This window comes from Theobroma cacao, chromosome 3, assembly GCF_053813885.1.
Source record: "Theobroma cacao isolate CCN51 chromosome 3, ASM5381388v1, whole genome shotgun sequence".
Lineage (NCBI taxonomy): Eukaryota > Viridiplantae > Streptophyta > Magnoliopsida > Malvales > Malvaceae > Theobroma > Theobroma cacao.
The window spans coordinates 28,565,459-28,582,524 of record NC_142641.1 but is presented as its reverse complement, the minus strand read 5'-3'; the positions used below and the strand labels follow the sequence as shown (position 1 = coordinate 28,582,524).

At 35.7% G+C, this 17,066-nt stretch overlaps 1 protein-coding gene across 2 annotated transcripts; it reads right to left on the bottom strand.

The window, feature by feature from the left end:
* Nucleotides 1-12,175: 12,175 nt before the first annotated feature.
* LOC18507052 (Galactosyltransferase family protein) lies at nt 12,176-16,716 on the bottom strand. 2 transcript variants are annotated; one of them, XR_016025323.1, is made up of 8 exons: nt 15,616-16,716; nt 14,183-14,415; nt 13,810-14,100; nt 13,581-13,709; nt 13,322-13,495; nt 12,885-12,992; nt 12,527-12,788; nt 12,176-12,358 (listed from the first exon to the last, which is right to left on the bottom strand). XR_016025323.1 is itself a non-coding variant. In XM_018118273.2 (7 exons), exons 1-7 carry the CDS (start codon nt 16,481-16,483, stop codon nt 12,579-12,581), a joined length of 2,013 nt encoding a protein of 670 aa, XP_017973762.1. In that variant the 5' UTR covers nt 16,484-16,715; the 3' UTR covers nt 12,176-12,578. The 2 variants fall into 2 exon arrangements, 1 of the variants encoding a protein (XP_017973762.1); XM_018118273.2 differs by having other exon boundaries at nt 12,176-12,788; nt 15,616-16,715.
* Nucleotides 16,717-17,066: the final 350 nt, after the last annotated feature.

The window sequence follows — 17,066 nt, the reverse complement described above, 5'->3', positions numbered from 1 at the left end:
ATTTCATAATCAACACAATATATTTTTATTTGTCACATTTATTTTTAAAACATCAAAAATCCCGTTTTAATCTCATTTTCTTTTCATAAAATACATAAAGAGTATTTAAAAATAAACTCTATATAATTTACAATAATATTAGGTTTACTCACCGTTTGTACAGATGAAATGCTTCCTAGGTGCCCCGATCACTGTTGGTCGGGTACGATTTTCTTGCCTTTACCGAAAGGCTCTAGACACATTGCAAAATTTACCCAATTCACCACATTGATGCTAAATCACTATATAATTGACTTAAATTCTATACTAATGCATGGTATGAAATACAATAGCCTAAAACGGTTTAAATGCGGTATTAACCTATTTTTGGCACTTTACCCGATAAATTGCTAACGCACTCCATTTTAGCTCTAAATCGTCCCATTCTCTCTCCAACATTTCTAACCATTAAATATCAGCCAATAACCTTCTAAAATCACCAAAATCAGTTCACTTTCCTCCTTGAAAAATTCGGCCAAAAATGGACATTAACTCGGTAAATTTTCTACTTTGTTTTTCTATCACATTTAACCATTTTTCATCATTTTCTCTTCATTTCTCTTAGAATAAAAATCAGATCATCATCATTGTACCTCATTGCAGATTCGGCCAAGGGTGGGTATTGTGAAAATTTAATGCTTTCTTGCCCAATTTAATTTCTAAACACATTTAACTAACTAAAACTATCAATTTAACTAAAAATCAAAACCTAAAAATTTCAATTTCTCCCCCCTTTAAATTCATCCAGCCCTTGATGTCACTTTTAGATCTCTCTCCTCAAGCATGCTAAATGGAAACAAAGGCATTGAAAAGGTAGAAATCAAGCTAAAGTCGAAAAATCTTACCGTTAGACGCGTAAACGGGTAAAAAAAGCGAATTCCCCTTTGAATTTTCTTGTTTCTCTTTGGTTTTTCTCTTTTCTTCCTTTCCTCCCTATTTTCTCTCTTGTTCTTTCCTTATGGCCGGCCATCATTTAAAATGGGGTTTAAATGGGCTGATTTTCCATTAAAATAATATTACACCATTAAAAAAAATGCCATGTGTCACTTTCCCATTGGTCCCTTTTAAAATTTCATCCATTTGTTTTCAAATTTTCACCATACACTTGTCCCACATATCCATAGCTTAGATAAAATTCTCAGACTTATCCAAAGTCTTGGTGGAATAATTTTTAAAATTTACACTTTTGCCCCCATAAAAGTCAAAAATTACATTTTTACCCCAAAAACTGAAAAATAGCCCATAGACATATTTTCCATCCTTTATACTCATACCATTCTCCAATTTGTCAAATGTGATCTAAATTCTCTCAAAATCTCAAATTTTGTCCACGAGTGAAAAAATTACGATTTTACCCCTAAACATCAAAATTTTCAAATTTTCCCCAAATGAACCCTCGAACTCCGAACAATCATTTTTAGTCATTCCTTGACTATAAAATGTTGAATTTCATCCTATGATTCCTATTTGAACTAGTTCGAGGTTAAATCAATTCAAGTGTACCGTTAGGTACAATATCGGGTTTTGTCTATTCTTAGGGACTTTCTTAGCATAATAACATGCTACTCAGTGCATGTATGTTATGACATATATTTATAGGGTCGGGTTTTACAAGTACAATATCGGGTTTTGTCTATTCTTAGAGACTTTCCTAGGGTAATAACATGCTACTCAGTGCATGTATGTCATGACATGTGTTTATAGAGTTGGGTTTTTCATGCACACTCAAGTAGAAATATTAGACACAAATGAATGTGAATGTTTTATTATCATCAAAAACTAATAGAGCCAACAAGTTTGAGGTTTTGATATAAGTTTAATGTTATGTTTGCGAATTTTTGTGTATGAGATTAAGTTAAATGAATGATTTGAGATGTGATATTAACAGGGAATGATTTTGGGGTGTTCAACTTGGATTTTTGGAAGTTTTAGAAGCTTAAAACTGGCTACAGGGGAAGATGTATCGATATATCCCTTCATGTATCGATTCATTCTTGACAGGAAGAATAAAATGAGGTGTTCTGGAGGAATTCTATCGATGCATTTGAGGATGTATCGATAGATTTGGAAATTTGATGAACATGTATCGATACATTGCCCTAATGTATCGATACAGTTGAAGTAGAAAGCACCCAGGACAATTCTGCTTGAAATGTATCGATACATTTAGTTTAAATATGGGAAAATGTATTGATATATTGCCAAATGTATCAATAAATCACTGAGAAAATATAAAAATAAAAAGGGTTTCGGGCCATTTCTAGTTTATCTCACTCTCAGCTTTTTCTCTCCCTTTCTTTCTCTAGAAACTCAAAACCCTAACACCCAAATTGATTTTTAAAGCCATTTGAGGCTATTTGGAGCTTGGGGAAACATTATTGAGGTAGGATTAAACATTTTTACTGATTATTTTTCAATTTAATCGGTTAGATTCTAAGAAATCTAGTTGTTCTAGCTTTAGTGAATCTCCCTTGATTTAGCTTGAATTTGGAGCTAAGATTTGTGCAATCTAACTTCTAAGGTATTGGTTTATCTCATTGTTGGTGGATTTGAGATTACATAGTTGGATTACTAAGATTTGGTAAATTGTGCAAAAGTTGGCATATTTTGGAAGCTAGAAATAATTAATATATTGATGTTTTAATGTGTTTGAAGGGGGAAACGGAGTTAAATTGACTCGTTGGTGAACTAGAAGACGATTGGAGGCTAAGAATCAAAGCTTGGCTAAGAGTACTTCCAATTTGTCACTATGAGTGGGTTTACTTAAAAATAAATGTGACGCATGACGTCTTGATAAAGGCGCTACCATGGTATTAGAATAGAATGTGTGTTTGTATATATGTATATGTATATATGCATATATTTGGTTGACTAGATGTAAGTGCCTAAGTTAGAGAACCAAAATATGGATTGAGTGCTTGTGTGTTGTGACATGAGCCACTTAGGTGGCCTTTGTTGTGTAAGCCTAAAAAGAGGTCTATAGGCTACGTTGAACCCTAAGTGTAGATTACCCTAGGTGAATGAGACATTATGAAGATTTTATTAAATGATGCCTTTAAGGTATAAAGGCACTTAGAACCTTAACCAAGCTCAAAGATTATTGCAACTCGTTGAATGTGATTTGTGGTTCGATGAAGAAATGTGAATGATAGACGCACTGTCACGACAAGATACTCTCTTCGAGCTCGTGACAACCACCGCGATGTCTCGATAGACATTCATTACTCGAAATACCAACCGAAACCTCACAAGGCTTTAACATCAGCTTTCTCACCTCCCTTGCGAGCAACAGTTGCTAATATCATATTTTAAAAGATTATAAGCTATTTCCAAACCAAAACAATAAAAAAATAATTTTCGTCTCTCGAGGGTATTTTGGTCATTTTTCTCCAAAAATTTTGAAACCAGCTAATAATATAGTATGCGAGTGCAAAACACATATTTCATAATCAAAAATAAGTTTAGATGTCTAAAACATTCATTTAAAGTGAAATTATGACTATTTGAATATAATAAAAATATTCAATAAAATATTTCATTATCTTATAAAACAATTTTTATAGAGTTATTTGTAAGAAATTTTTGTAGCGTAAACACGAAATAAATTCATACATACTGTAATACAGATAGTCAAGGTATGTAATTTAATTTACAATGACACGTGGGCCCCCAAATGACAAAAGTGGACGTAGGCTATGAACCTACGATTTTTTTTAGGAAGTAAAGCCAACTGTAGCCTTCGACGATATTAGCTATCTACAAACTATCCTGAGCCTGAAATGGGTGGAAATGAGGGTGATGAGATTATATAATCCCAGTGAGTAAACAAATATCATCTAAAATATTTAAAGCCGAGTAAATGGAGACGATTAAAATAGATCAGCATAAAATGGTTCATAACATCAAAACACATTTCAAATCATCTAAACCAGTTACATTTCATCCAAAATATACAACGAGGCTTATGAATCTCTTAAAAACTTGGCTCGTGCCAAAACTCATTCTCGTAGATACCTTAGCCGAGGCATCTAACTGAGTCCGTCAAGGTTGTTAAAAAGTCATATACGCACAAAACACATTTTTACATTTAAAAGCACAGCCATTCCTTGGCGTTGGCTAAATTCACTCTCACGTGGTGGTTTGGCGTGAAGTGAACTCTAAACTTTACCCCAAGAGATACCCTACTCGCCTCTCCGACCGAGGTAAGAATATAACCGGATTCCGTGCCCCTCTAATAGGCTGGTCCACAGAACCCGCCACTGCAGTGACCAATCTATAACCCACCAATTCAATAAAAATTCAACAGCATGACATGGTAATTTTATCATTATCCAGCCTATCAAGGCAAACAACAATTTATACATTTTCAACACAAATACCCATCCAGCAATTCATGCCCACATTATCATAAGCCATTCAATTCAAAACATAATTTACAATACAGCAAGTAGTCTCCAATTACTCCATTTTCAAGTCATCATTCAATTTCAAGACAATTTATAAAATCATTTCATTTAAACACATTTTCCATAGAATTACAAAATCGGATAAAAACATACTTTGGATAATTAAGATGATAATAGGGTTACTCACAATATCGAGAGTTCAAAATTTTGGAGTATTCCGACTATTGATCTTCGGGTACAACTTCTTTGCCCTTACCGGAGGATTCACAACCTAGACATAATGCATAATTAAGCAATTTACCACATTGGTGCTAAACCGTTATAAAACTAATCTAGGCTCTATATGAATGCATGAAATGGAATGCGAATTGTTCGGATCATCGTTTAAACACGGTGTTCTACATAAATTCAACTGTGTACCTAAATAAAACGGTGTTGGCCTAATTCGATCTATCACTTGATTAATTGGCCAATATGTCCAATTTAACTCCAAATAACTCCATTTTTCTCCCAATACTCCAAATCATCAAACTCAAGTCAAGTAACATAAAATTTAGCAAGATCATCTTCACATTTCTTCTTGGGAATTTCGGCCATGGTGGGTGCATGAACACTATGGTTTTTCCCACTTGATTTTTACACCATAAATCATTAATTCTTAACCAAATCACTTGAAATAAAATCAAGTCCACCATCAACAGACCATAAGGAAGATTCGGCCAATGGAGGGTGATGGAAGAAAATGAATTTTTCTTGTTTGCTTTTCATGCTACACATCACTAACTAACTAAAAACACTAGAATATATTGAAATCTAACCAAATCCAAGTTCAAAACGCCTCCCCCCATGTCCGGCTAGCAAAGGTATCCTCATGCAAACTTGATTCTCAACCATGTAAAATGAAAAAGAATGCATAGGAAAGGTAGATCACAAGCTAGAATTGAAAAATCTTACCTTTTATCACTTCATTCTTTGAAATTTTGTGAATTTCTCTTGAATTTCTTAGCTAGGTTTTTGTTGTTCTTCTTTTCTTCCCTTTTCTTCCTTTGGCCGACCAAGAGAAATGAGTTGGGAGGGTTTATGTGCTGGTTTTTAATGTAAATTATAAACAAATATAAGCTTGCCACTTATCACCATACAATTGGTCCACATTTTACATTTAACAATTAAGCTTTCTTTCTCCACCACATAAAATATTTCAATTATTCACCATATAAAATGTTAAGGGATGAAATCTATGAGAATGACAAGTGTTGGGTGGTGTAAAATTATAATTTTGCCCTCGGGTGGTAAAATAACCATTTTACCCCTAGTCATAAAAATTCCATTTTGACTCCAAATCGATTCTCAAACTCCAAATCACTATATTAAATCATTCTGGGAATTTTAAATTCTAAATTTCATCTTAAAATCTTTATTTGGTCTAGATCGAGGCTTAATTCAACTTAGTTGTACCATTCAGTACACTACCGTCTTTTGACGATTTTTCGGGGCTTTCAAAGTATGCAAGCATATTGTCAATCACATGAATGACATGCAAGTATTTTATAAGGCCGGGCTTGACACACACAATGGCCTTATTTGCAAATTTGTGTTCCATCCGAGGGATTAATTTCATACATTAATGTAATTTTTGGTTGAGTTGAGTTCCATTCCCATGTGAACTTTGTGTGCTTGCAGGGATGGTGGTAAGCAAGGACAATGGCATTAATCCACCTTGTAGTTCCTGCCTATACTGATTTGATGCCACCCGTTTGAGATTACTCTGAGTGATGCCGTCTGTGGGCGATTACTCCGGTCGATGACTTTGCTTTTTCACCAGCTGCTTCTACATTGTGCGTGATCTAATTCTCCGTTCGTTGCTCCAGTACTCGCGTGATTTGATTCTCCGCTAGTGGTTTTGCCTTAAGTGTGATTTTATTTTCCACCGGTTAGCCACCAAGCATGATTTAACTATGTCCAAGGGAGGACCAATAGTTGATTTAATTTGACTTGTATATGAGATGAGATAGCCATGGAAAGACTTTGATAAATATGGTATGAATCTGATGTGATACTCAGGTTGCTAGAGTATGTCGTGGAGAATAATTTAAATAATTTTGATTGGTGTTGATGGTAAGCCCAATGACATGTGTAAAAACATTTAGAGACATTGAGGATGACAACATGCCCTCACATAGAAGACTTTAGGGATGACGATATGCCCTTATACTCGAAGTCGTTTGTTAGGATATTTGAATGCACTAATAATGCAACATCTATATATGTGTTTATATATTTATATGATTTTGTTTATCTACACCACTCACTAAGTATTAGATGACTCACCCATTTGTATACCATGTGCAGATAAATAGTCCATTGAACGGTACGGGACAAGGGTCGTTTATAGACAAACATTATCATCAAGTGTGCAAAGAAGAATATGTATAGCTTTGACATTAAGTTGTACCGTATTCATGTCACTTGTATCCCATTATATCTTTTTCTTGGTTAGCTTGTATGGACCATCAACAATTGTCCACCAAACTTCTTAATTATTGGCTAGAATAAAGTATTTCCTTCTATTCTTTCAATAAATGTAGTTCTCACCATTAAATATAAAAAGCTCCATAAGTGATTGCCCTTCACCAAGAATTGTTGCATTAAAGTTCATGGCCATGTCTTGGAGCTAACAAGGATCACTCAAAGGTGGTTAGACCTACAAAATTGAGACCAAGCTCTAATATCGATTGTTAGTAATGTTAGCTCAATGAATCAAATGAGAAGAATGTCTAAAAGGGGGGTGAATTGGACTTTTAAGAAAAAAATCCTAAAAACTGAGGAACAATGAGCTATAGTCAACTATAATGATCCTATAATCGACCCTAAACCAAAAAACGTATTTGCCAAATTTTAAGAGAAGGTTCCAAGAAGATTTTGATGAATAAGCAAATCTTAAGAAATTTAACTCAATCAAGCATAGGCAAATGATTACCTTTGAAAATTCTCAAAACATTTTTAAGTGACTTAAACAATAACAACTCAAGAAAAACATTTCAAGTGAAAAACTAAATCCTTTTCAAAGATAAAATTTTCTACTTGTGTTAAAAAACAAGGCTAGTGATTTTCTCAAACAAATTTCAAGCAATAAAGCACAAAGTAAATATGAAAATCAAAGCAACAATGAAAAGTAAAGACACAAGTATTTTTATAGAGGTTCAGCTTTCTCAAGTGCCTACATCCACTCCTTTAGCTCACCAAGGAATTTCAAATCCACTCAAGGAAATGTGTTTTTTACAAGATCAAACTTTAAACCCTCACAATGACTTTTCATGGAATCAACCAACAAGCCTTACAATGGTTTTTCACAAGCTTAACTAAAACCCTCAGTAATGCCTTTTAACAAGAGCAAGCATAATCCTCAACAATGTTTTTTCACAAGAGTAAGCCCAACCCATAATAATGGCTTTTAATAGGCTCAACCACAAACTTACAAGAACTTTTCAAGGATGAGTTAGAACCTTTACAAGAATAGCAAGAGTGCCTCTGAGAGTTGGGTTTTGCTAGGTAAGTATAATGTTGGAAGAGTATGATGTGTACAAAGATGTATATAAATAATAAGAACGAAGGCACAAAGAATTTGGAGCTCAAAGATAACTTAAAAGCTAAATGGAAGAATGTGTATTGCTTAATCTAGCTTGGTTTTTCTTTCTTCTTCTCTTTTTCTTCATAGAATTTGATGCTTGAGTATTGGATGTTTTTCTCTACTCTTCCAACCTCTAAAATGTGTTATAAAAGTCCTTTTTATGCTTGGAAAAAGTTTAGAGCTGTTTGGGATGATTCTAATAAAAAACTAGCTATTTGTCTTTTGAAATCTATATGCAATATCCTTTAGCCTTGGGTAGTTGACTATAAGGGCTTGCAGGTCAACTATGGCTTCTCAAATCCTTGATTTTTTCATGTGCTCTATCTGAGGGTTGACTATATCTTCATCAGGGTCGACTATGGCTTCTCAAATCTTGAATTACCAGTGCAATCTATCCTAAGGTTGACTATAGCTTCTATATGGTTGACTATGCCTTCTATACTTCACAATTCTTCATCCATTCTTCAACCATTATGCCATAGGATCAATTGGAGCTTCTCTAAGGTCGACTCTTGCCTTTAAATCTTCAATTTCTTCATCAATTCAACATGTAACTTTGGTCATATGTTCCTTGTGATCAAATGTTGAGTTGAGAATGAGCTTCTTGGCTTGAAACAAACTTGATGTTGTGAAGATCAATGAGCTTCTCATCTTGAGCACCTATCTTGCAACTTAGACATCTCAAAAGTGAACATTAGAGAGATTAAAAGCACTCATACAACTAAATCATATAAGCTCGTAACTTCAAGAATTCATGCAATTAAAACAATCAAGCTTGTAATCATGTAAAAACAAATATATGAGAATTAATCATTTCAAGAACTTGTCAAGGATCACTTTAGTAAAGCAAATGCAAATTTGAATCATTTTGTCATAATCAAAACTATACTCATTTTCAAGCTAACAAACCTTTAAGGCAAGGTTAGTGGCAAAAGGTTACAAAGAAAGACAAGGCGTTGACTTTGACGAAACCTTCTTACTTGTAGCCATGCTTAAGTCCATCAAGATCTTGCTTTCAATTACTGCATACCATGATTATGAGATTTGGCAATGGATGTCAAAACTACATTCCTTAACAGGAACTTACAAGAAGAAGTGTAGATGACACAACTTGATGGTTTAACATCCAAAAAGAATGCCAACAAGGTATGCAACCTCCAAAAGTCCATCTATGGACTAAAGTAGGCATCTCGAAGCTGGAACATTTATTTTGATGATGCAGTCAAATGATTTCATCAAGAACAAAAATGAACCTTGTGTTTACAAAAAGGTTAGTGGGAGCGCTATAGTATTCCTTGTGCTATATGTAGATGACATATTGCTCATTGAAAATGATATACCAATGCTACAATCCACAAAGATTTGGTTTTCCAAACATTCACCATGAAAGATTTGGGAGATACAGCTTTTTAGGGATAAAAATCTATAGAGATAAGTCTAATAGGTTGCTTGGTCTTTCACAATCAATGTACATAAACAAGGTACTAAAATTGTTTAGCATGGAAAATTCCAAAGGAGTAAACTTGCCTATGTTGCACGACGTACACCTATCTCAAGACAATTGTCCTAAGACTCAAAAGGAAAAGGATTACATGGATAAAATACCTTATGCTTCAGCCATAAGATTTATCATGTGTGTCATGTTGTACACTAGACTTGATGTATCATACACTCCGAGTGTTATGAGTAGATACCAAGCTAATCCTAGTGAACGTCACTAGATTGTAGTGAAAAACATCCTAAAATACTTACAAAGAACTAAGGATGTTTTCTTGGTCTATGGAGGAAGTGAACTCCAAGTTAGGGGTTTTGTAAATGCTAGCTTTCAAATCGATAAGGATGATAGCAAATTACAAAATGGATATATCTTTACTCTCAATGGAAGGGCACTCAGTTGGAAAAGTTCCACACAAGAAACAATTGTCAATTCTATAACCAAAGCCGAGTACATCTCTGCATTTGAGGTGGCAAAGGAGGCTGTTCGGATTCGAAAGTTTGTGACCAAACTCAGTGTGGTTCCTACCATTGTTGACCCATTACCCTTGTATTGCAACAACAATGGAGTCATTGCACAAGCAAAGAAACAAAGATCTCATTAATGATTACTAAGGCACTATTATGTTATCAGGGAGATCATTGGGAGAGGCAACATAGGAATAAAACGAGTTCCCACTAAGGATAACATTGTTAACCCTCTCACTAAGCTCTGTCACAACAAAAACACAATCGCCACCTTGAGGGTATTGGTATTAGATACATAAGTGCCTTCAATGCGAATAAAAAATGTTAGAGTGAGCCCTAAAGCCAATCACATAGGTTGTAAAGGGTGTTCCTTATTAATTTGTATATTATGACATTTTATTATGCAATAAAAGATATTTCTTTATCCACAAGTTTCTTTGCAATTAGTTGCTTTAACTTATAAAGATAAAGCTCTTGGAACAAATGTGCCTTGTAAAGGAATTATAATTAAGTTATAATTGCGAGATCCTTAAGCATTAAAGCACTATTCCACAATAGTTCCTGACCATTGCATAATCAAGATAGGCATTGATAATACTCAAACGCTAGCACATATTATGCTTATTACTTGTGAAATAAGCAACGATCTCATAGGTAAAGATACTTAGAGTTAAAATGTAGACATTTGCATAGGAGGCAAGTTCACTAAACATGAACCATTATAAAAAGTCCATTTGGTAAATCACTCTAATGCCTATACAACATTTTTCATGTGTCAGTTGTGTAAATACTCCCTAGACTTGAGACACCAGATTATGTTATGTGTGGAGTGCTATGCTTTGACTTCATCTCTCCGATACCTAACCAAAGATGCCCAAAAAAGATGAATGTTGGGTATAACATGGAGCACATGAAGTCAAACGAGTGGTCAAGATAGGAATCATCACCCCAATTGATTTAGGGGACATATTCTGCTTGTTCTTAGTTCACACTAGCCATATGAAATCCTTGAGCAAGGCAGCTTGGAGATTAGGAAAGGAGTTTCCTAAGTTTAAAAAAAACTTGTGGTGAAGCCTAAAGGAGCTAACATAGAAGGATATGAAAATTGACATTGCACCATACTTTCAATTTTTTTGGGATATATGATAAAAGAAAGAATTATACTAATAAATTGCACACTAAAAGGTTTTTGAAGAACCCTTTGACTCTCTTAACAACTATGTGACCATGATGTGTTGCTAGATACCGCTCATTGTCTATAGCATTCAATTAGTAATCTTAAGGTCACTTAGATTATAATTAAATGCTATTGCCACATATTAAGAACCTAATGAGTTACACACAATAAGTTGTAATTAGGATTAAATTGAGAGTGTGATGTTTTAAGTCGGACTTAAATCAAATACTAGGTTTTAATCTCCAAGGACTTAATTAAAATTAGTTCAATTAAGCATGGGATCAATATTATAAATAGTGATAATATTGAAGCCTTATAATAAAAGAAAAGGCTAATTTTAACCTAGGTATAAAGTATCACATTTTAACTACTCTTCTTAATAGAGTTGTTAGACAACACATTAAACCAAGCACTCTAGCCGCCCCTTGTGTGAAAAACTTGGAGAAGCACTTTTCTCCTTGCATTCAACCAAGAGGCTGTGAGGAATTGAGTGGAGAGGACAAGCTGTTGTCCACTTTACTAACACAAAGGTGTAGTTGAGAGGCTCCCACCTTGAAGAAGGTTCCATTGCAACTGTGTGTGCATCCATTGGCGGCCAAGCATTTAAGTGACTTGAGTTCTCCTCCTACCTTGTGGTGTGTCATGGGTCTAGAGAAGCAAGAGGAGTTGCCATGGTGATCACCACATCACCTGGCTAGGTAATGAAAATTTCAAAATACTCCTTTTAGTTTTGATTGTGTTAAAACACTAAGAGGATCCGTGGAGTACGGTATGGGCAATTTTGTGTTTTCTATTTTTGTTTGTTCTTATTTATTTATTTCGCTGCGTGTATGATTCAATCATTGCTCTCTCTTGCTGTTCCCATCAAAAACCGATCAGAAATGCGGTCTTTATTCAAGACTAGATTGGGTACTTGTTGGTCGTATAGCAGACAACTGCAGTCCTTAACAAGGTCTGAAAGAATGGTAAAAGAAGCAAGGAGAACTATTCATTTCCATCTGATGCCATTATCAAAACCATGCTGGAAATTACACAAGGAGATGCCAAAAAAATGTTACCAGCACTGCACCTATATCGTCCACCTCTCTTTCATTTTCTGATCTGCACCATTCACCACCTTCTTTTGCCTCTTAACATGCCCCGTTTCTTTGAGAAAAAAACCCATAAAAATGGAAAAGAAAAAGAAAAGAAAAAAGAACTTAGAAAGGTAAGAAAGGAACAAACTAATAAAAAGAATAAATTTGAATTGAGACAACCTAAATACACTAATCCATCCCTCCACAAAATATACAACATTGAGATTTGAGACTATGCCTGCAAAATTTGTCTACATGCGAGAGATACCAAGGAAGTATTACAACCAGTATTATCTCATGTTGCAACATTGAGGCCTTGTCTGCCTTTGCAACTTATCCCACATGCAGATCATCTGTCTTGGGGACTGGTAGTGAGCTGTATAATAATCTTCTATGCATCCAAACTGGCAGAACTTCAAGCTATGCAGATAATCCACTGGTTTTGAGCTGTTGAATTTCTCCACCCACATTCCCATGCTCACATCTTCCATTTTGAACAACTGCAGAAAGTAAAATTATTTTAAATACTAAATAAAACATGCCAAACACCGTGATCTTCAGGGAGAGAACAGGGAGGGGGGGAATGGGTGGCTTACTCTTAATTTGTGTCTTTCAAACTCAGACACAATAAAGATTACAATGTCAGATGACAGTATGTATCCTGGCCCATTTGCATAGGGTGGATAAGCTTCCTCTGGCCATTCCTGAAACAGTGAATGCATGGGTTACAACAAATAAGAATATTCTATATGAATTGCTTCGCAATTCCCATGGATTCCTCAAAATTAAGCACCAGCACAGATCACCATACAGCAATTTTAATTCAAAGGAAATTATTTATAGAATTCGAAATTAATCAAAAAACTTTCAACAGAATAAAATACAGTCACAAGCACGCAAAAATATACGAAGATACAGCTGAAATGTGCAACTGATATAGGCTGGTCTTTCTACAAGCCAAATCATCTCTTGATTTGTTTAACCACGCATTAACTGATGAACTGAAATACACTACAGTAAAGACCATCCATACCTCATATGTTACTGCCCATTTACCAGACCGCAGGGGCTTATGGTAATAGTTGATGTTTCCAATGTAGAAGCTCCTGCCCTCATGTACTTTCTTTGCTTCATTAATAACTGCATCTACTCTCACAAATGTGTCATCATCACACTTCATAATGTACTTGGCAGACACCACACGGGCCTGTAACAAACAAACCCATTACAACAATCTCAAGAAACAATTAACCATTCATTTCTTCAAAATGGATAAAGGTTCCACCACTCACCCCATATTCACAGATGGCAACAGTTTTTAAAACAACAAGGTCATAGTTATCCATATAAGGCACAATAACAATATCTCCAAAAAATTCTGCTTCTTTCTTCAATTCCACATTCACTTCCTTTCTTGCATGCTGTCCAAACATATGGAGAAGGCAGTTAAATACAGAGCTTAAGGTAATATGTTATCCCAAAACCATTGAACTTTAAGTGCTAGGATAGTTTTTAACTTACCATTGCCACAAAGAAACGAGCAACCACATTTGAAGATTTAACAAGTTTATGCTGCATCCAAGACTTCCTTACAGCCATCCGCTCGGCAAAATGATTGCCTGCCGAAAGTATACCAATAAACAGTTCCACAGGCTGCTCAGGAAGTGGTGGAGCCTTCCATCTGTAGGACTTCTCAAGATGCCTTTGAGAAGCAAAACTAGGATGTGATGTAGGCAAAGATGCTGCAAATACAGAGTGCACATCAATGTCCCCATTCAAAGTTAGTCCAGTGGCATCCTCAAGGGTATATCCCTGTCAACATTATAAAATCACATCAAGAACAAATCAAGATATAACATGATGGATAATATTAAGTTTACATTATATAACTTACAGTTCGATAAGGAAAAGAAGTAATATGCCTCCCATCAACATTAACATGATATCCCTCTAAACCAGCACTAAGAGTCAGGACAAAAAGCTTGCCCTCAGCAAATGGGAAGGGCCAGTCAACGGTCACCTTTTTAGTCCGGCCTATTAACCGTTTCAACCACCATGTTGCCTTAGACTCCTCAGAGTGATCATTATCATCCCGGATCCACTTCTCACACTTCACCTGACCATCAACTGCAGGCGGTATAAAGAATTAGACATTTTTGTGGCATGACAATGAAGAGTTGAAAATAGTGAACGCCAATGCAAACAATTCAAAACAACCTATTATTCTTTTCCTGGCTTTTCAAACAGTGAAAAGATACAGTGGCAAAGCATGGACTGCAAGGAAAAAGAAAAAGAAGAGAGGGGGGGCCTATGGGAGTTTATCAAATGTGAGAAGACTACTTTCTTTCTTATTGTATCTCCTTTTCTGAGGGAAGAGAGGGAGATCAAGAACAACATGATTAACTTGCAAAGTTTTGGGGGGCAATCTATAGCTTCACCTGCCATAAGACTCTAGGTGCATTCCAACTTCTGTTCAAGCCACAAGTCCTCGATATTTAATTCAACTTCAAAGATTCTCCTATTTTCCTCTAAATTACATACACTGGTAGCCCACATTTTGATGAAACCCAAGTTATTATGGCACCCCATCAATTTTAGAAAGAAAATTTAGAAGAAGAAATCCCAGGAACAGTGGCACTTTTCATGCAGCAGACAAAATCCAACATGCTAGCTACAAAATCACAAGTCACAAGCTAAAAATAAAAGTTCAAATATCATCAGCATGCATGCCATGATCCACAAATTAAACAAGGAAGAAAAGGCCCAAAAGGACAAGAAAACAACAGGAAAGTTGCATTTACAAATCCACATAGCATATTACCCCTTCTTCATGCAATGCTGATATGAATAAATTCACTAAGAACTTCAGTTGTAATTAAATTTGTATTCTACAACACCCTGATTCTAAACTTAACATACATCCAAACAGAAAAATATATGAAATGTCTTAATCCCACACTCAAATATTTCTCCCAACCATAAGATGCTAAGAAAAATCAATGAGAATCGCAAATCCCAACACAATCCATTTCCTGGTCTCTAAATGGTAAAAGTTAACCACAACCTATCAACAAATTAAGATTCAAATGGTGTGATGCAAATCCAACAAAAATCTGCTAATCACCAAAAAGAATCCACCTCCAATCAGTATGTGCATCAACTCAGTTTCAACAAGTTACATATAGAATGCAACAATTTACTAAGCTAAACAGTAAATACGTCAACTCTAAGCAAGCTACCAAAAGCTTTAAAAAAATATCACATCTTTTTTTCACAAATTCAATGAAAAAAAAAAAGCTACAAAAAAAATCAATAGATAAAACATACTAGTCTCCTCGTCGGCCTTAGACTTCCACCCTTCACAACGCATAGCGGATCCCCATTGCATCCTATAACAAGTGTTCTGCTCAATCACCGGCTTCCTACTCCAATCCCCTTTCAACCTCGGATTAAAATGAAGAATCCGCGGTGGCTCCTCCCCATCCACCGTCTTCAAACCCTGCAATTCCATCATAAACTGCGAAACCATAACAGAGTCTTCCCCATCCTTCAACAACGCAATTTTCGGCTTAGTCTCTGGATGGGCTCCTCTCGGTTTCCCCACCACCGTTATGTGAGACCCCAAAGTAAGCCCGCAGGGCAGCTCCATGACCTTGCCATGGGCCGAAAATTCCGACCCGGATAAATAAACCGAAGGCGGACACAGTTCGAATCCATTGTCGGGCTTCTTTATCAAGTCAATTTTAACTTTCCCTGATTCCAGTTTTTCCCATAGCTTTCTCCCAAGTTCCCAAGCGACTTTTGCGGACTTATGGAGCTCCAAGGACCCGCCTTTGCCACTCGGATCGAAGGTTTTGTCATCGAAAGACAAATTGGAAACGATCCCAGACTGAGTTCTGAGTTGCTGGTTATGTTGAAACCGAGTTGGGGAAGGCGAGTTTTTGGAAACCCAACTCAAGGGACGACTAGGGGCTTCCTTCTGTTGAACATCCACCTGGCTGGCGAGTCTGGGAAGCCGAGTTAACGGCTCTTGAGACAAAGTATTGAAGCCAGTTCGGAACACGAATGGGATCTCGACAGTAACCAAAACTATGTACAAGAAACCAACGATGAATAGAATTTGAATCGATCGTTGTTTTGATAAGGAAATGAATATGTCAAATTTGTCTTGCTTTGATAATTTTGATTTCTTCATTTCCCAAGAAAATAAAAGGAGAAAAAAAGGAACAAGGGATCGAGAGACAGGGCGGAGAATATTTATAGATTTCTTTGAAGTGAGAAGAAGAAGAAGAAGATGAAAACAGAAGGAAAGAGGCAGGTTATCAAGCAAACGCGTAAAGAGACAGAGAGGGCTGGGCTAGGTCGGTCTTCCTCATAAAATAAATCAAAGCAATTTACTCATGGGAATTTTGATTTGAATTCAGCGAAGGAAATGGGTGTCACCCACTCAATAGGGCGTGGGTGGCAATAAACCGTATGTATTCTTTTGATTTTGTTGGACTATTTTTTTTATTATTATTAATAATCATTGAGCTTAACATCTCTTGATTCATAAAGTAATATATTAAATTAAACATATCTTTTTACAATTAAGAATTTGAATAAATATTAAGAAAGAGCTAACTCTTTCTTAAATCAAATCCAATTCCTATTCCTAACTGAGAGAATGTTTTTCGGTGGTAACTCTTTGAAAGGGGAAAACTGAAGAATCAACTACGCTGATTTGCAGTGATGGCCCAGGATTCGGAAGGGATAATAAAGTAAATCCCGTGGGAATC

Bases quoted from the DNA above. Each gene is read 5' to 3' on its own strand.
- LOC18507052 (XM_018118273.2), bottom strand. From the start codon at position 16,483: ATGAAGAAATCAAAATTATCAAAGCAAGACAAATTTGACATATTCATT. The intron at 14,101-14,182 runs GTAAGTTATATA...TAATGTTGACAG, and splicing joins CTTCTTTTCCTTATCGAACT to GGATATACCCTTGAGGATGC. The intron at 12,993-13,321 runs GTATGGATGGTC...TCACTGTTTCAG, and splicing joins AATGGGCAGTAACATATGAG to GAATGGCCAGAGGAAGCTTA.